The sequence below is a fragment of the Sciurus vulgaris genome (genome assembly GCF_902686455.1).
Source record: "Sciurus vulgaris genome assembly, chromosome: 14".
In the NCBI taxonomy this organism is placed as follows: domain Eukaryota; kingdom Metazoa; phylum Chordata; class Mammalia; order Rodentia; family Sciuridae; genus Sciurus; species Sciurus vulgaris.
In genome coordinates this window covers 64,225,376-64,251,628 of record NC_136475.1, presented here as the reverse complement: position 1 = coordinate 64,251,628, position 26,253 = coordinate 64,225,376, and the positions used below count along the sequence as shown (strand labels likewise).

The window sequence follows — 26,253 nt, the reverse complement described above, 5'->3', positions numbered from 1 at the left end:
GGTTGTGGCTCAGTGGTGGAGCACTTGCCTAGCATGTATAAGGCACTGGGTTCGATTCTCAGTACCACATACAAATAAATAAAATGAAGATCCATCAACAACCAAAATAAATAAATAAATAAATAAATAAATAAATAAATAAATAAATAAATAAAAAGAAGTGTTGCAATTACTGGAAAAAAGTAAAAAATTAGAGAGAAGGAGTGGAGAAAGAGAGGGCCCTGCAGGGAATTGGATGAGGGGCAAATTCTATTCAGAGTGACTCCCATAATATTTCCCCATCATCAAGTGGAAAGGAACCCTAAAACTCCCTGTAAATCCCAATGTTCACAGCCTCACCACTATCATCTACCTTGCATCTAAAGTATGGTCTTAAAGTTGTGTCAGTCCCCAAATCTCCCTGGTTCAGGTCACCTCATATCCAGCTTGCTAATCCCCATAAGATTCCCTCTATTCTTTCCCTATTCTGTGCCCTTCTCCCTTTCTTCCCAATCCTCCCTCCTTTCCTTGGTTCCCTCTGAAACTCATAATCCATGGCTAGAAAAATTGCCTTCTTCCTCAGTATATTCTCTGAGCATCTCTTCACATCTTTCTTGGGGACACCTGGCCTTCCCTACTTTCCCCACCATCTTCTCAAGGAAGGAGCCATTTCTCTCTCAGCCCTGTTACTAGACCTGGAAGTGAGAAAGGTGTCCTTCTTATTTTTGTTTGTGACTTTAAGAACTATCTCTCCCCTTCTCTGTAAGCCCTTGAGCACCACATTGAATTTCATGTCATCAGTTTATACAAGTGAATATGGTCTTCTGCCCCAGAAGTCATTTTTCTATTCTTTTAGATCCTGTTTCACTCTCATGTCCATGTATGCACATTCTCTCTCTCCAGTACTGTCTTACTCTGGTGATTTCAATATACATGTAAATAATCCAACACCCAAACTCCCAGTTCCTTGACTCCTCTCCAATGACCTTCCCTCCAGTCAGCCCTTAGTTGTGATCACCTACAACAACGATCTCTTCACAATCTCATTTCTTGGATCCCACTCTTACTACAACCTCCTAACCTTCCATTTTACCTCCTCACCTGATCCCAACCATCCTTTGACCCCATCAGAACCTCCAATCTATTGATCCCACCACCCCTCACTATTGCCCACATTTTTGATGTTCCTACTCCCTTCCTGCAAATTTTGGTCAGTCATTATATAAACATCGCCACACTGCACACCCTCAAGTCTTTGCCTCTTTTTCTTTGTCCTATCCACCTGGCATGATGATAGATTTAGTCCCATCCATTCTGTGCCTACTCCATACATCTATGCCTGCAGCTGAACTCAGCTAAAGAAAAGCAGAACGCCGCTGCTTGATCTCATTTTAAATTCGTGACGATGAAACTCAAGCAGAACCTTCATTCTGCTCAGCAGCCATATTTCCCTGGTCTATTCACTCATTTTTTGCTCCTATATAGTTTCACACTTTGTTTTCTCAAACCTTTAACATCTCCTTCCCATTCCGACTCTCAGATGATAATTGGATTCTTCATTTCTTCCCCACTGGGAAAGCAGGAGCAACCAGAAAAGAACTCTACAGATTCCCACCAGCATGTTTATCCCCTGACCAATAGTGGCCTCTTGATACTTTGCCCTCTTCCGCCTATTACCCATCCATCAAAGCAAAGTCCTCCACTTGTGCACACAATCCAATCCCTCTCACCTACTCAAGGACATTCTTTGGCAATTCTTCCCTTTTTTCTTCTATAATAAATTGTTGCTCTCTGCTGGGTCATTTCCACCAGCACACAAGCATGCTATTATTTTTCATATCTTAAAAACAACAAAGCCCTTTAATGACTGTACTTCCTTTGGCAGCCACTGCCCCATTTGTTTGCTCGCCTTTAGAGCAAGCTCCTCAAAATAATCCTTAACACTTGCTATATCCAATTCTTCTCCTCCAGTTCTCTCTTAAACCAACCCCCATCAGGCTTAGATCCCCATTACTTCACAGAAATTGTTCTTGTCAAAATTACGGTGACTTCCATATTGCTAAATCCAGCGGTCAAGTCTAAGCTCTCATCCGACTGATTCACAGCATTTGATATGATTGCCTACTTCTTCCTCCTTGATAGAGTTTCCTCATTGGTGCTCACTTCAAAACTTCTTGTTCTCTGTGTTTTCCCCCAACCTCACCACCCCAGTCTTCTTGATCTTTTATCCTAGTTCCTCCTCTTTTCTCTGACCCCTAAATGTGCACATAGTTAGGACTCAGACCTCAGTCCTCAGTCCTTCTTTATCCCCTATCCACCTCTTTTGATGATCTCATACAAATACATGATTTTAAATACCATCGATATGCCCAGGAACTCTGCATTTATATCTCTAGCTCCAGACTTCTTTTAGGAACTCAAGACTCATATGTTCAATATCCAATTGCTCCATATCTTCAAACTCAAGCTAAAAGTGAACTCCTGATATACTCCCCCAAATCTGGTCTACCCACAGTCTTTCCATCCCAACTGTTGGCAACTCTTTTCTTCCAGTTGCTCAGCCCAAAATCTTAGTCATTCTTGACTCCTGTATTCCTTTCATGCACATATCAGATCTGGCATGAATTATTACTTCCTTTAAAATACATCCAAAATTCCAACCACTTTATTGCTACCATCTACTTAAAGCCACCATCATCTCTCACTTAGGTTATTGCTATAGCTCCTATTGAATCTCCTTGCTTCTACTCTTACCTTCAACACAGCAGCCACAGTGATATTTTTAAAATGCATCTCAGATCACATCACTTCTTCAATCAGAATTCTTCAGAATTCCAAGCCCATTTCTCTCAGGATAACTCTTTGTTATCTCCTCATTTCTCTCAGTGAAAAATCCAGTCTTTACAATGATCAGCAAGGTCCTACATTATCAGTCCACTGCACCCACCACTCACCTTTCTGTCTTCCTCTTCTGACTCTCTCTTCCTCACTCATTCCATCCTCCCTCCATATCGCTAGATTCAACAGTCAGGGCTAAACTCTCATCTCAGGTAGAAGCATGCTCCCACCCAGGAGTCCTTGCTGTGCCTGAACACACTTGATGAACTTTCTTATTCCTTCCGTGTTCCCATCTCACCTTCTCAGTGAGGCCCACCTCTGCCCTTTCCCCTACACTTGAATCCTGATTACCCTTAAACTCTACACCTTTTTTTGTTCCCACAGCACTTATTCTAACATTTTATGCAACTCATTATTTGTTATGTTTTTTGCTGATTGTCTATCTTCTCCTCTGTAGGGGTCTTTGTTCAGTGTGTTCACAAATGCATTCTAAATGACCAGAACACGCCACATGACAGGAAGACAATACAGATTTTTTTTAATACATGAAAAGAATCCAGAGAGAGAGAGAGAGAGAGTTATTTCCTCAGTCAACAGAAGTGGCTAAGCTAAGAGCAAATGGGAGAACAGAACTAGAAAGAGAAACCGGAGCTGACTATGAAGACCTGATTCATAAGCAAAGTCAGACAAAATTGAAAGGAAAAACTGAGCTGTGTACCTGTGTACCTATAATTACCTAATGGATGGATAGATGGTGGGATAGAGAAAAGGAAAGAAAGAAAGAAATCAAGAAAGCAAGGAAGGAAGATGGTAGATAAAGATCTCTCATATGGTAGGTACTATAGTGATTTTATTTACTTCACATAAGGTAAATGAAGGTCTGAGCCAATAACACTGACTTACCCATGATGGACAGTTGCTTTTCATAGCTTTCCCAGCCCTAGCTGAAATAATTACACAGTTCACAGAAAGGCACTAAAAGCAAAAGTGGAAATACCCCACAAGTGAGGTCTTTGAAAAAGAAACTCCTCTCTCCTGCTGTTCCCCTAAGTACCTTTTGGTAGAGGATACTACAGTAGCTGATATTTGGGGTGGGCTGCAGGCCCATTTCATCAGAATTCTGTGATCATTGGATGCAGATGGGTTAACAGTTGGGCCTGCCTAGCCACTGTAACAGAGGTCTTCTGCAGGCTGTGTCTTTCTTTCCCACAGGGATTGCAGCCTCCAGGCTGGCTGCCAACAGATCCTTTCTCCAAAGATGCCAATGTTATGTAAGGAGCCTCTGCACACAGCATAAATCAAGTTACATGAGGAATGGGATGGGAAGCCCTGGGGCCACCAATGTCTCAATGCTGTGTCATACCCTGAGGCCACAGCCCACTAAGGTCAGCACAGCTCTGGGGAGCACCATGGTCCACACTGCTGTGGGCTGCCTGCTATTGGGGTAGACATAGGGCCCAAAACAGAGACCACCAGTCACAGGTGCGGCTGATTAGACAGACAGATTGCTACCATGTGTCTCCACCTGGCACCAGAGGTGTTCCATCCACAGCACCAGCCTCCTCATTCTCCCAAATTTCAACTCATGCCCCCACACCTACTCTCCACACCTCTTTCCAACAAGTACACACAATGAAGCCAATCCCCTTTTGCGTGTGTGTGTGTGTGTGTGTGTCTGTACCAAGGATCAAACTCAGGGGTGTTTGGCCACTGAGCCACATCCCCAGCACCAGCCCCAACCTTTTTTTTTTTTTTTTTTTTTTTCTGAGACAGGGTTTGGTTTTTGGTTTTTGGTTTTTGGTGTGGGGGATTGAACCCAGCACTGCTTACCCACTGACCCACATCCCCAGCCCTTTTTAACTTCTTTTTATTTTGAGGCAGGGTCTCACTAAGTTGCTTAGGGTCTTACTAAATTGCTGAAGCTGGCTTTGAACTTGCAATCCTCCTTTCTCAGCCTCCCAAATAGCTGGGATTACAGGCATGCACAGCACTCAGCTCCTTTACGTATCAAGCACAAAAATTCCTGGCCCATTTCTGGTTCCTTCAGCTCTCAGCAATTCCTGATTGTTAATCCTGATCAGCACAGCAGCAGAACAACTGGCCTGGAATAGTCCTTAGGCAGTAGTCAGGGAAACTGTGCACACTCATGCAGGGATAGTATTTGACCCTGTGCCTCTCCCCCATGCCTCTCCCCCATGCCCCAGAAAGAGGTTTGATATCTACATTCATCAGCATTTTCTCTCTAGGGGAGAAGGGAGTGACATGGGGAGAAGGGAATGAGAGGAATTGGAACAAGTCTGGGAAAGGAAGGAGGCGGAGGCTATTTTGATCTGCTCTTTGTGCTCATTGCAGATGCCTGCATTGGACAGTGCTTGGGTTATCAGCAAATTCTAGGGACATTCCCATGTCCGTCCAATGCCTAATCAGAAAAGAAAGTTGATGCTGAGCATGGTGGCACATGCCTGTAATCCCAGTGACTCAGGAGGTTGAGGCAGGGTGATCACAAGTTCAATGACAGCCTGGGGAACTTTGCAATAATCTTTCTCAGAGTAACAAATAAAAAGGGCTGGGGATGTAGCTCAGTGGTAAGGCACTCCTGGGTTCAATCCTCACTACCAAAACAAGAAAAGAAAAAGAAAAAAAAAAAAAAAACTGGCTGTAACTAACAAGAGGGTAATACACAAAGTCAAAACAGAAAGGAGTCTCTGGACCCTGGACCTGGCTTGAAGCATTTAATGTGAAGTCAGGAGCTAAAGAAGAGAGGGAGCATGGAGTTGTCTTTGGGAAGATGTTTTTCCAATTACAAAAGTAATCAGAAAATGGTAATGAGAGGGAAATAGAAAATCAAATCAGATAACTCATATGTGGGATACATGGTAAAAGGCCAAAAAGATGTTTGACCTTAGTTCTATAGATTTTCCCCCTTATTGCTATAGGTGTTAGACCAAGGAAGGAAACATTAAATCAAGCAAATTTAATTTAGGTTTTGGTTTTTGATTTTTGGTGGGGTGGTGAGATAATTTCTAACTTTAGTCTTTAATATACTTACATATGTGGCAACTTTAAGAAGGGAAAATGGGATTTCCCCAAGTATCTTTAACAACTGAACTTTTTTTTATCATGGAACACCTCCCTGGTGTCCCATGAGACACCATTAGGGACTAGAAAGGCACTGAGGAATTTTAAACTGAAAAGCAATACATGGGGAAAACAAGTTTTAGAAGCTTGACCTCATGGTAGAATGTAAACAGAAAAGAACCTAGATGCAGGGAAAATGATCGGATGATGGAATCAAGGCTCAAGACTGGGGTCTGGGGGTGGGACTGCAGCAGAGGATGGAGAGTAAACATGTTGATTGAGTGTAGAGTGTTCTCTTGGACTCTAGAAAGATATAGAAGAAGTCTTAGAGTTCCTGGATCTTGAAGGAGTTTGAAAGAGCATTAGTCAGAATTTTTATTGTAAGATAGAAATCAACTTAAACCAGCTAAAGCAAAAGGAACAATTTTTTTAAGCCAGAAAGATTTATGGTGACAACGTTTAAATATCCAGAAATAGATACAGAATCATATATGTTCTACTTACAAGAAACAGTTACCACCTCCTCTCTTCATTAAGTCATTTTGCATCAGACTCTATCACATACAACAGGTACAGAGCAGTCCAATAGATACTTACATTAGTGATTAAATTGTCTTATTCGGGGGGATTTATAAAGATTACTCCCCTCCCCTGCTTTTAAATTAGGGAATCCAAGCATACAAAATAGAAGAATAGCAAAATGGATTCCCATATATTCTCCACTTAGATTTCAGCACTGAATAGCATACTTTCTTTCTCTCTCTTCCTCCCTCCCCATTCCATTCCCCTTCTCCCTCTCCCTTCCTCTTTCTTCCTTGCTCTCTCCTTTGGTGCATTTTAGATAATATTTTAGGCAACATGACACATTAAATATTTCAATATATGTATATATATATATTCTCTTATAAAGACACAATGACACTATCACACTTAAGAAAATAAATAATTCAATAAATTCTAATATTCAGACCATATTTAAACTTCCCCAATTTTTCAAGTGTGTCTTTTATAGATTTTTTATTTATCATGTAAGGGTCCAATCAAGATTTTCCCATTGACTTTGATTATTATATCTTTTTAGTCTAGCATTCTTACATATCTTTTAAAATTTTTAAAGTGAGAGTCCAGGAAAAGTAGTAATAAGGAATGTACTTTAGTTGCTGTTTCCACATTTAACTGGTTTGTCTGGTCTCATTTAATGTGTTGTTCTAACTGGTGAAATGTTAATAAATTGAAAGAGTTAAACTCTTAACTATATTCAGTTCAATTTTCTTTTGCAAGAAGGTTTTAGTGCTGCTGATATGGCCCATTTCATAAGGCACTTGTCTTGCATGCAGAAAGACCGAGGTTCGAATCCCCAGTGCCTCGGGATGAGGAAAAGAAAGAAAAGAAGGTTTTATAGGTGAAGCAATCTTATTCTTAGTTTCTTTTTATATTAGTACAATTTCCTCTCTGTATTTAGCAATATATGTACAATGGAAGTGCTAAAATTCTTCTATAAAGAAGAGTTGTCCATCTTATCTTCCTCCCTCCATCCTTTCCTTCCTCCCTCCTTTTTTTCTCCCTCTCCCTCTTTAAAGCTAAAGTTTTAGGTTGAAAACTTAGTTTTTGTTTTCAAAAGGAACATTTTTAAGGGAATGAGAATGCTTTACGAAGGACTGGATCTGCGTACTGGAAATCTGACAAGAGTCCCCTATCCGGCTCAGCTTCTCTGTTCTCTTTTTCCTTTTCTCCATTGCTTCCTCTTTTCTTCAGTCTCCCTTCTTCTCTTCCATCCCCAAATTTTGTGAAGAAAAATGACTTCCCTGAATGTCCATGTCACACTAAAATTTCTCCATCTCTCCTTCCCAGTTTCAGATATCCAGTTTAAAGAATCTAGTTGATCCAGCTAGGGACACATTTAGTTATGACCAGAAAAGTAGGTTTTAAAATACAAGCATTGGTATAGGAGATTTACCCTGGGAATTGTAGCAGGAAAGGGCATCTGCTATGAAGAGATACTGTGACCAAATTGAAAGTATGTTTCTGAGTAGGGCATGGCAGAACACAACTGTAGGTCCCAACCACTAGAGAGGCTAAGGCAAGAGGATAGTAAAGTTGAGGCCAGCCTCAGCAACTTATCAAGAACCTGTCTCAAAAATATTTTTTTAAAAAGGCTGGGGATATAGCTCAGTGGTAAAGTTCCCCTGGGTTCAACCTCCAATACAAAACAAAAAGAAAAAAAGAAAGAAAAATAAGCAAATATAATTCTGGAAGAGGAGTTGAGTGGGAGAAGATTAGGGGTGAATGAATGGATGACTAAAAAGCTTTAGAGCAACTTTATTAAACAGTCTGTATTCTTGTCCGTTTCCCAGACTCCTTTAGTTCCCAAGTCCTGAAAGAATCTATGGATAAGGGCAGCCAATTCTGCAGTGGTTGAGATCACACACTCGGAGATTAAATTGCCTGGACAATCAGTCATCCCTTAATGATGGCATACTTCCTGAGAAATGTATCATTAGACAATTTCATCGTTGTGCTATGATCATAGTGTACTTTCAGAAACCTAGGTGGTATAAGTCAAGTACTCAAAGTGGCCTCTTGATGCAATCAAGACGCAGAAAACATATGTATGAGATTGCTGCCGTCAAAACACAACTTATATACTTTATGGTATACTTTTTTTAAACACAGAAGGGGTATGCTTTAAGATAATCATAAAATATATAGCAGAGTAAATATATACACCAGTCATTGATTATCATTATAAGAATTATATACCGTCCATTAGGATATATGGTACACTTTGATACAACTGGCAGTGTCGAAGGTTTGTTCACACCAGCATCTTCACAAACGTGGGGAACGCACTGAGCTATGATGGTATGAAGGCTCCGGCATCACTAGGTAACAGGGATTTTTCAGCTTCATTGTAATCTTAGGGGACCACCGTCATATGTGTGGTCTATCACCGTCTGAGACATGGCTATGCTGGGCATGCCTATATTTTGGATCTTGACCTTAAGGATTTGGGCACATTATAAAACCTCCCTGAGCCTTAGGTTCCTCATCTATCCTGTGGGTATCATCAGGATTAAATAAAATCGTTGGTGCAAAATACACAATGCACACAGTAAGTTAATGACCTAGTATTTTTAAATGAAAATAACTGATGGCACTATAATGTGCATCAGCAGACACAAATACCTTTGAAAAACTGAGCAAAAGAAATATGAATGGGCACTTGTGGCCAGCGTCAGCTTGGTTCTCCTGCTGTCCCTGCAAACGTGGTCTCTGGCGTAGGAGATTTGGGGAGAAAAATAAGATCTTGTGGCGCCAAAAGGACTTTAGGGATCATGGGTCATTTGGGCCCATCATGTTCCCTTTTGTTCCTAAAGGATTTAATATCTACCTACCCATCAAATGGCCATGGTTTGGGAGAGAGAAGACAAGAAGAAGAATTGCTTTCAGCTGGCTTCGTCTTTAAATAACCAGGGGTGCAAAACTTTTTAAACACAAAGGAGACCATGTGTAAAACATTAGTTAAATTCAGATATAAATCTAGTCTCTGACCAGTCCAGAGCTGATCAATATGCTTTTCTACTCTCTTTGAACTTTTAGTTTTCTGGCAATAACAAAAATCCTAAATCCCATCCAAAACCATAGTCCAGACAGCACAACTTCGATACTCCCCTCCCTTCTGTCACATATTGTTGACAGAACTACTCTTGTTACCACATTCATTCCAGTGGTGATTCAAATTCTTCTGCAAAAAAAAAAGGGGGGGGGGGACTTGAAAGACAGAAAATTGCTCTTTTAATCACTTAATAAGAAATTCCGCACAAAGAATATGCAGCTATGAATATGGGTTTGCTCAGCCTTGTGGATGCCTTTTTCTCGTTTATTTTCATTGAAAATTGCAATGAACTAATTTAAATAGCAAGGTAATCTGAGATGGAAAATCACCCATATTTTGATGAGCATACAGACTGGGCTGTTTTAAGCACATCAAAGACACTTTTTAAAACTACAAATTCATATATATGTGAAATGTACTTGATTAACTGTGACAGTTTTAAGTAAAACTAAGCTGCTCTCTTCCTTTCCAAAAATCAAGTATTTGATTTGGAAAAAAAAAAAAAAAAAACATGCACTTTGATTTACAAAGCAGAGGGGGAAGTAAGTAGTGGGTGAGAAAGACCCGCCCAGAGACTGCAGCCAGCTTCCCTGGGAAGATTCATGACCATGCCTCAATACTGTCCTGCAATTTCGTTCCAACAGATTTTACTGTAGCTCTAAATCATTAGAAGCAACTGCTGCTGTTCCCAGTGCTATCTTTGCCTCAAAAAGAGGAAAATTCAGGACATGCGTTCTAATCCCCTCACTATCTGGGAGATAAGAATTAAAGAACATCAGCTGAGTAGTATGCTAAACATGAGAGTTTCATACCTCAGTATCACATAGCTTTTGAAAATAAATAAAGTGAGCACACACAGAGGTGGGTGAATTCAACAGTAATAAAGTGGCTTAAGCTAGTTTAATTGCATATAACCTACAAAAACCATTCTAATGCTGAGTGTGGTGGCATGCATCCTCAGGAGGATGAGGCAGGAGGATGGCAAGTTCAAAGCCAGCCTCAACAATTTAGGGAGGCCCTGAGCAATTTAGAAAGATCCTGTCTCAAAATAAAACTCAAAATAAATAAAATAACAGAGACTAGGTATGTAACTCAGGGATAAAGCGCTCCTGGGTTCCATCCCAGTTTAAAAAAAAAAAAAAAAAAACTATTACTAATTCTTTCAAGAAAAAGGTAAGAAAAGCCAGGCATGGTGGAGCATGCTTTTAATCTCAGCTATTTAGGAGACTGAAGCAGGAGGATCAAAAGTTCAAGGCTGGCCCCAGCAACATACAGAGAACCAATCTCAAAATACGAAGGGCTGAGGATGTAGCTCAGTGATAGGGCACCCCTGAGTTCAAATCCCCAGTACCACCCCACACCAAAAAAAGTAAGATAAATCCAAACTTTTTTTTGGTATTGGGGATTGAACCCAGGGGTGCTTTACCACTGAACTACATCCCTAGCCCTTTGTATTTTTATTTTGAGACAAGGTCTTGCTAAATTTCTTAGGGCCTCACTAAGTTGCTGAGGCTGGCTTTGAACTTGAGATCCTCCTGCCTGCCTCCCAAATCTCTGGGATTATGGGCATGCCCCACCATGCCTGGCCCATCAGACTTTTTTAATGTTCTGAGCTATGTCCAACAAGTGAATCCTTCCTCTTACCAGATGTCTAGACATTTATATAAGGCAGGGTGGTTATATCATGGAGAGGGTAATCACGGGCAGTGCTCATACTGTGTTCCTCTTTTTGACTTGAATGGACTTCTCCATTAGGGTTGTTGTTCCTCCACAGTGCCCCTGGGATGAGAGGATTTTGAATGGGTCATCTGCCTTGCAACTTAGCTAGCAGCCCAGGCATCACCCATTGCCAGGGAGAAGCTGGTTAGAAATGCAGAATCTTGGGTCTGCCCAACTCTGACTGACTCATAAACTGCATTTTAATAATATCCCCAAGTGATTCACATGCACATGAGAGGTTAAAATATGCCACTCTAAATGATTCCTCTGCCTCTGAGCAAAACTGAACACAATGGCTAAACCAGTCTCATGCAACTTGTCAGGTTCTTAAAAGAATGTCCTGTTTGAGTCATTGAGAGGAAAGGGGAAATATGCTTATTTAAGGAAGTCTTGCGTAACATAACAAAGTTAGCAACCTCTTCAATACATTCAAGTACCTATTCTTGGAAGCCCTGCCGATTAGGTCGAAGGAAAGAGCAGCAGAAAATGGAATGGGTTCAACGAGCAAGCTGCAATAAAGTAAGAGTAGCACAGAAGCTGAGTCTGTGAGGGATGGGAGGAATAATTTCATCAAATTATCAGATCCAAAATTGGCTGTACACTGTCAATGATTTATTGCTCTGGAAGCTTAAGAACTTGAGTCTCTTGCTGCATTTCATTTCAGATTAGTAATTTTTATCTAGTGCTTCGCTGTGGTTTAAAATGAATACCCTGGAATTAGTAAAATGAAATTATCAGATGATTTGTATACTCATTCACCAGTTATCTTGTAAGTTTCCTATTTGTAACAGGACTGGAATTCAGACAATAGAAAACTCCACTAATAGGAGCTCAACCTGTAGGCCCCAAACTGAAGGATTTGGGATATGGATAGAATTTTTTTAAATGACTTGCTTGAAGTATAACTGACATATAATAAGTCACATATATTTAAGTATACAACTGAGTTTTGATATATATTACATACCCATGAAACATTATCACAATCAAGTTAATCACCCTCAAAATTTCCTCATGCCGTTCATACTACCTCCCCCATCCTGCAACCACTGATCTGCTTTCTATCACTATAGATTATATTGCATTTTGCAGAATTTTATATAAACAGAGCCATACAATATATACTCTTTCTTTGGGTGAGGGGTGTCTACTTTCTTTCACTCAGTATAATTGTTCTGAGGTTCATCCATGTTGTTCTATGTATTTAGTTTGTCCTCTTTATTGCTTAGTAATACTCATTATATGGATGAATTATAACTTGTCCATTCACAATTGAAATTGAAGGACATTTGGGCTATTTATATTATTTTTTAATTTTTTTCCAGTACTGAGGATTGAACCCAGGGGTTCTCTACCACTGAACTACATCCCCAGGCCTTTTTTTTTTTTTTTTAACTATTAAAATTTCGAGATGGGGTCTCCCCAAAATGTCCATCTGGCCTAGAATTTGCAATCCTGCTGCCTCAGCCTCCCAAGATACTGGGTACCACCCCACCCAGTTTCCCTTATAGTACTTTCCAATATCTGTGGAATCTGTAGTGATGTCACTTCTCTCATTCTTTTTTTTTTTTGCGTGGGGGGGGTACCAGGGATTGAACCCAGGGGCACTTGACCACTGAGCCACATCCCCAGCCCTATTTTGTATTTTATTTAGAGACAGGGTCTCACTGAGTTGCTTAGTGCCTTGCTTTAGCTGAGGCTGGCTTTGAACTCACAATCCTCCTGCCTCAGCCTCCCAAGCTGCTGGGATTACAGGCGTGTGCCACTGTGCCCAGCTCTCATTCCTTTTTTTTGTTTTTTAATATTATTTTAGTTGTTGATGAACCTTTATTTTTATTTATTTATATGTGGTGCTGAGAATCGAAGCCAGTGCCTCACGCATGCCAAGCGAGTGCTCTACCACTGTGCCACAAGCCCAGTCCACCAGCTCTCATTCTTGATGTTGGTAATTTTTGTCTTCTTTTCCTTGTCTGTCCAGCTAGAAGTCTATCAATTTTATTGATCTTTTCAAAGAATCATATTTTAATTTCATTGATTTTTCTCTATTGTTTTTGTTTTATATTTTATTGATTTCTTCCCTGTTCTTTATATTATTTACATTTGGCTTAGTTTTCTCTTTTTCTAGTTGTATAACGTGGAATCTGAAGCCATTGGTTTGAGACCTTCTTATTTTCTAAGATAAATAAATTTCCTTGCAAATATGTTTTAGATGAATCTCACAAATTTTGGTATCAAGCATCTTCATTTAGTTCCAACAATTTCCTAATTTCCCTTCTGATTTATTCTTTGATTTATGGATTATTTAGAATTACATAATTTTGTATCCAAATAATTTAATATTTCCCACATATTTTGTTATTCATATTTAGTTTAACTCCACTATGATCAGAAAACACATTTTGTCTCATTTGAAACTTTTAAAACTTCTTAAAGTTTACTTTAGGTCTAGAAAATGGTCTATCCTGGAAAATTTTTTGATGGGCTGGGGATATAGCTTAGTTGGTAGAGTGCTTGCCTCATAAGCACAAGGCCCTGGGTTCAATTTCCAGCACCCTCCCCCCCCAAAAAAAGGTTTTGAAATCTCTAACCATAATTGTGGATCTGTTTATTTCTCCTTTATGTTTCGTAACATCCCTATGCCAAAGCCACACACCATATCTATTAATTCAGAATCTCTGGGGACATGACCCAGGCATCAGTATTTCCTTTCTTATAGTTACCAAAGTGATTTCAATGTGTAGCCAAAGCTGTGAACTGCTCCTTTATAAGATCCATGTTATGCATTCAACAGATTCAGGAAATAAGCAGTTAAATCCCCTAGATGCTAAAAAGTGTGTTGAATAATTTCCAACACTTTACGTCGTCTAATCTTTATACCTTCCTTTGAAGTGGGCATTATTCACTCTCATTTTACAGAAAATGAAATTGAGTGTTGGACAATTGTTTAGGATCACACGTTTGATTAGATCTAGCTGGGGATGTAAACCCAGTTTTCCTAACTCAAAATTTATTGCTTTGCTATATATATATATATATATCATAGTTATGTATATTACATTCTGTGAAGCGTGCTTATTGAATTGAAGTTTACCTGTAGTTCTCTAAACACTGTGTGCAGGAGCCACATCTAATCCAACCCTTATAATTTTCACTGGACCTGCTGCAGTGTCTGCACTGTGGAGATGATTCTACGGTTTTTCTTTTTCCTCTTGAATGATCTAAGTATCTGGGTTCTGCTGACCATGTAGTAGTCATCCATCTGCCTTTTTCATGGTCCATCCATAATCTAGGGTTTCACCCTGACATACATGCTCTTCTCCAGAAGACCTTCTCAGGCTATAGACCCTCAGCCTGCTTCACTCTGTGAATGCATAACACTGGGAGCCGGGAGCCCAATTTTACCCTGAACTGTGCCACAAGTTCAGGAGGAGATTATGAGGACAGCTTGGGGTGGGTGCATCTGCTGTGTAAAGGTTATCTCATTTTTGTGATTTCAAGTGCTGGTACTCTATGATTAATTAAATTGGCCAAGGAATAATTTTTAAAAATCAGGAATGATTTGAACCATTCTTCTGGGTGAGTTGCTGAGCTACTGCCAGGGAAAAAATAGGTTTAAAAAGAGAAAAAAAACAACAAAAAAAAAAACGGACCACTAATGTTTTAGAGACAATGTACTGTCCAAAGAGTGAGAAAGGTTAATGAGGTGCCTCTTGGGCCTTTCTCTCTCCCTCTCTCTCTCTCTCTCTCTCTTTTCCTCTCTCTCTCAGACACACACACACACAGAGTTATCCTCAGCTTCAATATAGACTAATGAATCCTGTGAGTTTGTTTCTTTTCATGAATATTCAACATTACAAGTCTTCCCCCAGAAAAACTACTTCTTTGATCCATTTTCTGTACCTGTTATCTTCAGATCCCTTTACCTGACTCCCTTCATTATGGATAAGTCACATCTGATCTCAAGACTTTATAGTTGTTGATTTAACTTTCTCTATGTTTTTAATGTTTTCTCAGTTATTGCCCAACTTAAAAAACAACCGCAAGAAACTAGAGTTTGGGTATTTTTCAAGGAATTATTTATTACAAAAACAGGTCTACAACAACATAAAAATTTCTTTTCCCACAGGGTTGGAGATCAAACCCAAGGTTTCATGCATGCTAGGCAAGCACTCTACCACTACACCCCCAGCCCTACACTAAAAGTATTTAAAAGGAAAAACACCACCCACATTTTTGCTACTTACCAAACCACTTTCTCTTTTCCCAAATTTGTTTTATCTTCAGTCAAATGTGGAAATAGTTTACAGAAATATAAAGTTCATACAATTTTTATTTGTTCTTTTTAGTTACACATGACAGTAGAGTGTATTTTGACATAGTATACATACTTCCTATTCTTGTGGTTGTACGTGATGTGGAGTTACACTGGACATGTATTCATATATGAACACAGGAAAGGTATGTCCCATTCATTCTACTGTCTTTCTATTCCCATCCCCACTCCCTTCTCTTCTTTTCCCTTTATCTAATCCACTGAACTTCCATTCTTCCCTCCCCCACCCGAGTTCATATTATTTCTGTATTTCCCTCTTTTTGTTTAACGTCACTTAATAAACACTTTTCCTTGTCCTTGCATACTCCCCCTATACATCTTCTTCTGTGTCTGCATGGTTTTTCAAGAATATACCTTCATCCATTTAACCACTTCCCCTGTGGTTGTGAATTAACTTGTTTCAGTTTTCTCTATCATATGTGATTCTGCTATAAACATCTAATCTACAGAAATATTTTCCTCTTCTTGAGAATTATTGCTATTGTAGAAAGTTCCAAGAGTGCTATTAGCATGTTGAAGAGCTTGAATGATTTTAAGGGATGCTAAGTCCTTGAAGTGGCAATGAAGTTCATAGCCCATGCCATATCTTGATTTGCAAAATGAATTATGGCACAGGAGGGCCAAGAAACTTCTCAACATGGCACTCACTCTGTTCTCACGCCTCAGAATGATCCAAGAATAATCCGTCTATATCATCTTATTCTTTATTCCACTAAAACCCACTAAGAAAATTCTCCATTTCCTTCCACAATTTAAATGACGAGCTTGCAGGATAAGCCCTGAGAAACTCCAAAACAAAACCATGAAGCAAACCAAAGACCCACTTCCTGAGATAAATTTTGTCTTAGAAATGAATTAAAGAGCACAATGTGTGTGGCAGGCAGGGCTGTGGGAAGGGGGTTCAGGTCAGATATGACTGGAACGCCAGTGTCACAGTTGTCTCCTGTAAACTGGTCTCTGAGAGCTGGGTCAAGGCAGCCAAGTTGAAAGCCAAACACAGACAGCAGCTGTTGAGGATGTAGTTAGTCTCTGGACAGAGTGGATAGGGAGCTGGGTGTGGTCACCCAGAAGCCAATTTCCACCCCACCCTCCAGGCCCGGTGACTAGGGCCTATACAAGAGAACTCCCCATGTTGCATTCCAGTTCTCCTGGCTGGGCTTAGTGACAATGCTGCAGACTGGCTGCAAGCTGCCTGATGGCACTGCGTGCCTCTCCCTTAATGGTATTCCCCCTAGAAGACATGGAGGCTTCTGAGAATACCACATCCAGAGAACCAGGATGCAGGACTGCCACTGTACCAGCTATATCCCTGGACAACATGAGGTCCAAGTTTATCCCACTACTGTCCTCAAGGGATTGAGGGAAACTGTAAGGTCTTTGTGGGTCTTTCCTTGATTGCACAAGTGCTAAACTGCATAGGAAACACTGTCCCCTTCCACATTTTGCATCACTGAGCAATCTTCATTATTCATTTCAACATCACTTTTCTTGGAAACCCTGACTGCTCTACTCTCCAGAAATAATCCATCAAATTTTTCTCTTTGTTGAAGTCATCCTGCAAAAACTCCCATCATCGAATTCCCCACATTAGGATCCCTGCTTCATTATGTAACAACAGACAAGTGCAAATCAGACACTGACATCTTTTTTTTATTATTATTTCTTTCTCTCTTTTAACTTTTTATTATGAAAACCTTCAAACACACACAAAGTGAGAGAACTCACTTCTCATGGAATAACGAACTCCCATGTACTCCACCACTCAGCTTGGGCAGTCTCCACCAATGCCAATCTTGTTTCATCTATCACCCCCCCACCCCCACAACTATGCATGCTATTCATTTTTTACTGGAATTTTTTTAAAAGCAAATCCCAGATGCAACATTATTTCACTCATAAATACTTCAGCATGCATCTCTAACTAATAAGGACTTTCTTTTCTGACATAACTTCTGTAGGCACTAGTGTTTAATATCTACTGGTATCTATGTAGCATTTAGTATTAGTGCAATAAACCATGTAAACTCATTATATCTTTTATTTTATGAAATATCTGTCAGCAGAGAAACACTTTGGAAATTCACAAACTCCCCAGGAGAAAGAAAGAAGGAAATGACCTGGCCCGAAGAACATTACTATTTGCATTTTACTCATGAGGAAACAGTGTTCAGCCAACTCAGGGTAAGCTGTGGCCCAGGAGCCTTTGGAACTTGGAGCGAGAGGCATGTCAGAGCCTGACTGCTCCATTCCCTTGGACATGCAGCATGTTTTAAAAGGTATTGCTTCCTCATCTGAAAACCACTTACAAAAATACTTTACACCTATCATTCAAAGTTCTTTTGTCAAGATAGAAGCAGCCAGCCTTCGTGTGCATTAAAAATTGATACCATTTGGCAGAAGAGCTTTAGAAAATCCAGTTTAGGTGTCTACCAGTCACGCTTGTATGCCTATGGAGCAGAGGGGAACTATTGCTTCACACAGAAGCAATCACAGTCTAAGTGATTGCTGTGTGCTCTTCCTCTGCCATCTCTGCACCTAATCTCTGTTATCTATGCTCAGGAGAATAGGCAGAGTAGTGACATTGGGTTGACTTACCTCAGTAAAAGTGGGGACTTCATGAACATAGCTTAGAGTGAGGCTTTGCCTCAAGGAAGGGCCGATAAGTCCATCCCAAGTCACCAAGATCCCACACAGGCTTTGGGCTGCTACCTCTAGCCAGGCGTTCTAGACAGTCACAACACAGTATCTATTTTTCCTTCAAAAACTCCATGCTTTTTTGTCACTTCCCTCCTCCAGGGTCTTCTCGTCATTTTATATGAGCATACCAGGGATTAGGTCACATTATACAAGAAGCTGCCAGGAGCTGCAGTTGTGGGTGAAGGTTTTCCATAACCAAAGGACACATGTTGACAGCTGGGGCAGTGCTGCCCGCAGGGCTCACTGCGACATGAGCAGTTTGCATACGCTTTGATAGATGATCACCCACCCCAACACCCTTTAGATCTTGTCAGGACTTACCCCCTGCCCATTTCGCTTCTTTCAGATCTCTGAACAAGTACCCCTTTCCTGGGGGGTGGGAGAGGCCTCCCTGATCACCCTGCATCAGAGAGCAACCCACTGCCACTCTCAAGCCCTTTATTCTCTTGCTCATCTCTGTACCCCTTTCACAACCTGAGGCACACTCCTTTTTGGTTGTTGGTTTTGGTCACTGCTGTATTCACCCCCCAAACACACACACACACCTAGAACAGCAAGTTTTCAACTCACTTATGCAGAATGAAAGATCTTATTCAGAACAAGATCTTGACCTTTTCTTGATCAAAGTGGGTACTAATCACAGAACGTTCCTTTGCAGAGGAGGGGCTCCAAAGGAGGTCCCTAGTGAGATACAGATGAACTTTCCAGAGCCAACACTCATGCTGCAAACCTAGCTGATCTGATAGGAGTGTCTCTTTCTCAAATCTCTGTCCTCATGAATGCTGCAGAGCTTGGGACTGCCAGTTGGTAGGAGCCTGTCCTTTGTTGCTGGACTTTGTTTCTGCCTTGAAGGATCTACGTGACTTCCCAACTGCCTGAGGCTAGCAAACTTTCAAGCACGTATGCTTTAAGAATAATATATCCCTCTCAGAGCTACCCCACTGAAAGGTGTTCCTTCAACAACAGAAAGATTTATTACTTTCTTCCCCCACAGAAAAACCACAGAAATATTTCCTTCTTGACTGCAACAGTGAGTTCCAAGTTTCATTAAAGAACTGACCAGATGCTACCTCCTAGCTTGTGTGGGAAGAAGTTAAGATAAAGAGCATTTGAAATTCTACCTCTGCACACCTGCTTCATACCTTATTCCCTTCTGGCATATCTTCTTCCTGTTCCCCTGGAGTCAAAGCTGTGTGACTTGCTTCCCCAGGCAGCTGGGGCTCTGGATCCTCCCTGGCCATCCCTCCCTCTAATATTAATAATAGATGATTCTTACTGAATTGTGCACCTGCTGAAAAACAGGCACTGCATGTTACAAATTGGCTCAAATTCTTGACCCCAACACTGGAAAAGACTGTAACCTGAATGCTGCCCAGACAGCTCTGTATTCACAGCCACAGACTCTATCCTCTGCTTGTGCCACGAAGCATCACTTTCTTCCAGTATATATGCAGAAAGGGAATTGTTTCTTGTCTCCAGAGTCAGTCCATGCTGCATCCTGTTCTGCTTTCACCTGCGCCTAACTAAACTCCACACTTGGCTAGCACTGCTGCTCACTGTACTGTAGACCCTGGCCTATGACTCAGGGCTGTCATCTTCTCTTGATATGACACTGATGGTGGCCTCAGGGCTATTGTAGACAGAATAATGATCCATAAGAACCATCTATATCCTGGAACCTGTGAGTATGCTACCTTACATGGACTTTGCAGATGTGATTAAGTTAAGAACCTTGAGATGGAGAGATTATCTTGGATTAGCACAGTAAGCACCATGCAAACACAGGAATCCTTATAAGGGAAAGAGGAAGGCAGGAGAGTCAGAAGATGACTCTTCTGATTGATGGGAGCAGAGGTCAGAGTGATGCAAAGAAGGGCCAAGGAATGCAGGCCGCCTTCAGAAGCTGAAAGGGCAAGGAAGCATTTTCCCCTACAAGTGCCAAATGCACACAGCCTACTGGCACCTTACAGCCAGGAATATGATAAATGTGGGGTATTTTAAGTCACTCAATTTGTGACCAGTAACAGAAAACGAATACAAAGGAAAACCATGCTGTTCTAGGTGCTGGGATAGAGCAGTGAACACAGAAGACAAAAGTCTCCATACATGCTTACATGCTAATGGCCCCCCCTTCACGATGTCCACACTCAACAGAGTTCATCCAACCTTTGCTCCCCAGGTAGGATACCTATAAGATACAGATAACCAGTAGCAATGCATTTCTCAGTCTGAGTGACTCAGGAATGATGCCACATAGTTATATCATTCTCAGAATAATCTATGGAGGACTTCATTTCTCTAGTTCTTGTTCTTTTCAGGATTTCTCTGTCAGCATGAGGTCAAGAGACCCCTCTTCATTCTTCCTTAGACTGAGAGATCTCTTTCTCTCTCTCTCCCCTTCTCTTTCTCTTACACACTCACACAACATGCACAGAAACTGTACACGTGAAGACAACTGGTCTCCATCTAAAATCTTATTGATGAGGGAGTCTGGCTAAAGGTAGCATATTCTATCCAACTAAATAAAGATATGCCTTTACTTTTTTTTTTCAATACCTTTATTTTATTTATTTTATTTTTATGTGGTGCTAAGAATCGAACCCAGGGTCTCACGCATGCTAGGCAAGCGTTCTACCTGAGCCACAACCCAGCCCCATGCCTTTACTCTTGCTATGTGGAGTAAGTCCAGTCACCTTTTCTCACCTTAGACTGTCCAGAGGCTATCTATGTACCAGAAATGCTGTCCTCTGTGCCTTTATAAATGCAGAGACCCCATTCATGGTCATCACCCACTGGTACCCAGAGAACTGGTAGAAACTAGGTAAATGTGTTTTTCTTTTTTTCTTTTTCTTTTCCAGAGCTGGGGGGTAAAACCTAGGGCCTCATGCAAATCAGCACTCTCCCAGGGAGCCACATCCCTAGTACTTGGATGTACTTTTTCAATATACTCAATCTCATTAAATTTCTACTTAGGGCTTCCCTTCTGCTAACAGTCTCCACTAGGAAATGAATCCACACTCCCAGTCCCCTATATATAGTAAACCTCAAGAGCTACAGGATTTTTCTTCTAGTTATAGAAAGGAACACCTATGTGCTTGTGTGTGTGTGTGTGTGTGTGTGTGTGTGTGTGTGTGTGTGTATGCATGCACATGCCTGTGAATGCTCAGCAGAGATTGTACCCAAGGCCTCTGGTGCTAGACAAGTTCTCCATCACTGGGCTACATGCTCAGCCCTTTTTTTAATTGGGTGCCCAAGCTGGTCTCAAACTTGCCATCCTCCTACCTCAGCTTCCCAAGTTCCTAGGATTATAAGCATGCACCACTGTATCCTGCTAGTACCTCCTTTTAGTCATATATAAATGACCATTTCCTCTTCTCTTACAGATTTTGTTTTTCCAAACTAAGACTGAAGGCAGACAGACGTGGTGGTGCGTGCTTCTAATCCCAGTGATTCAGGAGACTGAGGCAGGCAATCATAAGTTCAAGGCCAGACTGGGCAACTGAGTGAGACTTGGCAACATAGCAAGACCCTGTCTCAAAAAAAAAAAAAAAAAAAAAAAAAAAAAAAAAATTGGGAATGTAGCTCAGTGGTAAAATGGTAAAGTGCCCCTAGGTTCAATGCTCAATACCAAAAAAGAAAAAAAGAATAAGGGCATTTCCAATCAACCACAGGCACCAAGAGCAAATTACTTTGATGAAAACAAACTTTAATTTAGGACACTGAGGAATTTTGAAAGGAAGAATTGTTGCCTGTAGATTCCAATTAGGCTTACCACCATTAACTATATAATACCAGTTGCAGAGTGATTATTGTAACATAAATAATAATACATTTTATGCGTTTACTAGGTTCCAGGAACTTTACTAATTATTTTACTTGCGTTAGGTCATTTAATCCTTACCAATGAGGTTGGGACTATTATCCACATTTTACAGATGAAGATTGTGGCTGTGTGGGATTAAGAAAATTGCTTAAAGATCAAACCACTAATAGGTGGCAAAGCCAGGGCTCAAACAGCTTTGCCTGACACTCACACTCCAGTCACACTGTACCATACGCTTTAGGGTACTTTAGTAACTGGAAGGCCATATGATGATCTTCTGTCTTCATTTTTACTTTAAAGTGAAAATGCTAAAAGAGGAAAAGGACAGGTTTGTGACCAAATTTGACCATTTTCTATAAATAGATGAGAAGAAACCTGAAAAACCAGGAATATACAGCCATGGTAAGTTTGCAAAATTTGTGGTTTATGGTCAAGAGCAACATAGAGACTACTGACAACATTTATTTTGAAAGTGTCAAGGACTGCCACCTCCATTTAGATGCCTTTAATAAATGAGAGTCTAAAATACTCTAAAGAGAATCCCAACAGAGACTACAAGCCAAGAATCTTTGGCTTACAAAATAATGGGGGCTGCTTCTTCCCAAGTTACCATGCACAGAAGCAAAACTTGGCAGAATCTGAAACAAAGGATTTTGATCCTGTTCCTACCAATGCTTCCAGAGAAAGAAGCAAAACAAACCACGGGTTATGTCTACTACTGCTCCTAAGCATTCAGACCCTGCTTGGAAGAGATTCCCACCCTGTTCTCTGCCCAAAGAAATCAACCTCTCTGGAGAAAGCCCCAAAAGACCCAAGCACAGGGCAGAACTTTTCTACCCTTAACTTATTTTCTGCAGAGTTCTGTATCTGAAGGAAAAGTTCCACATATAATAGAGCTGCTTCTCTGACATCATTTTCATTGAGTAATTCATGGTGATGTCACACCAACCAGGCGCTAAGGGAAGCCCTGCTTTTATGGGTTGGCTCTTAATTTAGGAATTTTTATTTTCTGACTTCCCTCCCTTTTTCACTGGACTCCACTGCTTTTGAGGCAAGATGCCTGAGTGGTGAAGTGTTGCCTGCTTTGGAGAGAAGGAATTCCTGCTGGTTGAGAGGCGAATGGTTGAGTGGGGGCAAACTGCATGCCTATAATAGAACATCTTAATTGGAGAGCTGGTGAGAGAGGAAGACGTGTGGGCCTGTTGTGGGCTCTGTTGCTCGTGACAGGTGCATGGAGCTGAGCTGAGAAGATGGGCTGGGGGCACTAGGATCCACAGTCAGTTCCCTGGAGCCCCAGGAGCCACATGCCTCCTTCTGGCACCTGGGCAATCAGATCCGACCTACTTCCCCACCTTTCTCCCTTGCCTCTCAGCTGCTCTTTGCAGGGAGACAGTAAAGGGGAATTTGGCAAAGCCTCCCTGTAAAAGCCTAATCCAAACAGCATGTCCGCTGAGCTCAGCGGGGTGACTCATGTGCAGTGATGTGTGAGGCCAGCAAGCAGAGATTAGGATCTGGCCCGCCTGCCAGCCTGCCCTGCACTTCCTTTGATCAACTCTGATGGTTTTTAATTCTGCAGAAGCAGCTTCCTGCCAGCAGCAAGCAGATTTCAGTGGAGGCTGGAGCCGTGTCTATGCTGACCTACTTGTCAGAAACGAAGCAGGCATGTGCCGATGACACTGGACTGACATCCTGGGCTCGCAGCCCACTTGGAGCTGAGAGGGGAGCCTCTTTCACAGAGGTGCCTATGGTGACATCAGAAGCTTGCTCCTCAGCCAACACCAGCAAGGCCGTGCGTGTGAGCAGCCTGGGCTCTGAACCTGCTGCTGGCATTGGTTAGAGTCACTGGGTAATAAAAAAATAAATGGAACTCTCTAGGAGACTTTTTTTGGTAAGCTGGGGCATCTCTCAGGACAGTGCCTGGCACAAAATAAAGCACTCTCTGGTTCTTGAGAAGTACCATTTCACATCTGTTTTGCTCAAAAGGGAACACATTCGGAGTATATTACTTTCTGGAACCCTCCTTTCTCTGCTTGGTTGGAATGTGTTTGCCTCTTGATTCTTCCAAATCCCCTTCAATTACCACTGCCAAGCAGAGCACCTGAAATCCTGTCTCATACTTTCTCATTTCTTCTCTTTTTCTGTCTTGCCCTGTCCTTCCTCTTTCTTATCTCAGGAAGCAGAGCAGCGATTCCGACATGTTAAACCACCCTGGGAAGGTGGTGAGGCTTAAAAATCCCCATGCCTGGGAGGTTGCACCCCAGAATAATTCAGTCTGAGTTTTGCAGTTAGGACCAGTCACCAGCAGTGTTTCACGCTTCCATTGTACAGCCAGTTCGGAATCATTGAGCCCTAGACTCCTAGGGCATCAGCTAAGAATGGTTCTTATCTCCCCCTCTGTCCTCTCACCACCATTCAATGCGAGGGTCTTCAGGGGATGGGTATATACTCTAACCTGGTTAGGATAAGATTTTTGTTTTAATTTTATATTTTTAATACTGGGGATTAAATCCAGGTGTGCTTTACCACTAAGCTACATTCCTACCCCTATTTATTTATTAACAAGGCTCTTGTTAAGTTGTTTAGGGCCTTGCTAAATTGCCAAGGCTGGCCTTGAACTTGAGATCCTCCTGCCTCAGCCTCCTGAGCTGTTGGGATTATAGGCCTGCTCCACGGGGCCCAACTAAAAATCAGATATTATCTGGATGGGATAACTAGCCTACATATTAAGAAGAATTTGTTCATCTGGGTTAAAGGTATTTACTATCCCACTAAGACTAGGCACAGACAATGAATATGAGGGTTGAAATACAGCACACAAGGAACAACTAAGTACATAAAACAATGACCAGTGGGAATTTCTGGGAGGTAGGTTTGTCTATTGGTAGTGAAGGGGTGTGGGTAGGGCTTCCAGATAAAATAAGGACCTTTAGTTAAATTGTCATTTCAGAGAAACAATAAATAATTAAATATTTGGGACATATTTATACTAAAAAAAATCATTGTTGCCTGAAATTCAAGTTTCACTGAATGTTCTGTATTTTATTTGCTAAATCTGCAACTTAGCGTGTTTTGTGCTGCTATAATGGAACAGACAAACAAACTGGATAATTTATAAAGAATATAAAGTTCATTTGTCTAGCAGTTTCAGAAGCTGGAAAGCTGTAGATTGAGAGTCTGCTTCTGATGAGGGCCTTCTTGCAACACCATAACATGGCAGAAGGATGAGGCAGAGAGAGAGGCTGAAGCATTCTTTTGTTAGGAACCTAATGCCAAGATAACCCACTCCCACAATAATGGCATCTACGTGATTGAATCACCTTTTAAAGGTCCCACATGTCAACACCATTACACTGAGGATTAAGTCTCCAGTGCATGAACTTTGGGGGACACATTAAAACCATAGCAATCTGTAAGTTCTAGTTTTGGAGGGCGGACTAGAGAGGAGACTCTTCAGGCAGTTGAAGGAATGGCAGGCCTCACCTGTGTGGTATTATACCTTCCTACCCACCCCAGCCACCAACCCCAGGGCTGTGAGGAAAACACGTGGGCATCTGAGGATTTGGTACATGGAGACCATAACGCTGAACACACTACAGTAGATAAGATTGTTCCAATGAAGGATTATCCCATCTGAAAATGCCAATAACACCCAACCCTGTGACACCTACTTCACTATTTTACTGGTGAAAAATCATTCTCCCATAGTTCCTCCCCAGAATGTGTCCCCATTGAAAAAGCCAACCAAAGTTCCTGGTTTTTGTCCCAAAGTCTCTGATAATCTAAACCAAACCATATAATCAGTTGAATGAAATGAACCCCTGAAACTAACTCCAAGTCTTCAAAGCTTTCCGTAAGCTCCACTTACTTCAGGAAACCTTCTTGCCTGCTCCAATCTGGACTGATCTGTCTCCTCAACCCCTAAAATACGTTTTCTTAACATTTAACCCTGGCAAAATTCTGCTAATCATTTTGTGTGTGCTAGGCTGTGACTTAGTCTCTCTAACTAGGCCAGGTGCAGGAAGAGAGGGAGATAAAGTTCTGGGTGAACTTGATCATGTTTCTAATTTGTTGGTTGGCTTTGCTGCTTGTTATGCTGCTTTCTTCTTAAAAGAAAAACAAACTCTGGTGTAGCTGAAATGTGCAAATAGGTAAGACAGTTAAAGACGAAAG

General features: G+C 41.2%; 1 protein-coding gene across 1 annotated transcript in view; it reads left to right on the top strand.

Annotated features, from left to right (window-relative positions):
• The window catches only part of LOC306644298 (uncharacterized protein), a 29,297-nt gene extending 4,828 nt beyond the window's left edge, over window positions 1–24,469 (top strand). The window contains exon 2 of the mRNA XM_079111128.1: window positions 23,660–24,469. Within this exon, the coding sequence (XP_078967254.1) occupies window positions 23,660–23,920 (261 nt within the window). The 3' untranslated portion in view covers window positions 23,921–24,469. The remainder of the gene's footprint in view (window positions 1–23,659) is intronic.
• The last annotated feature ends 1,784 nt before the right edge of the window (window positions 24,470–26,253 follow it).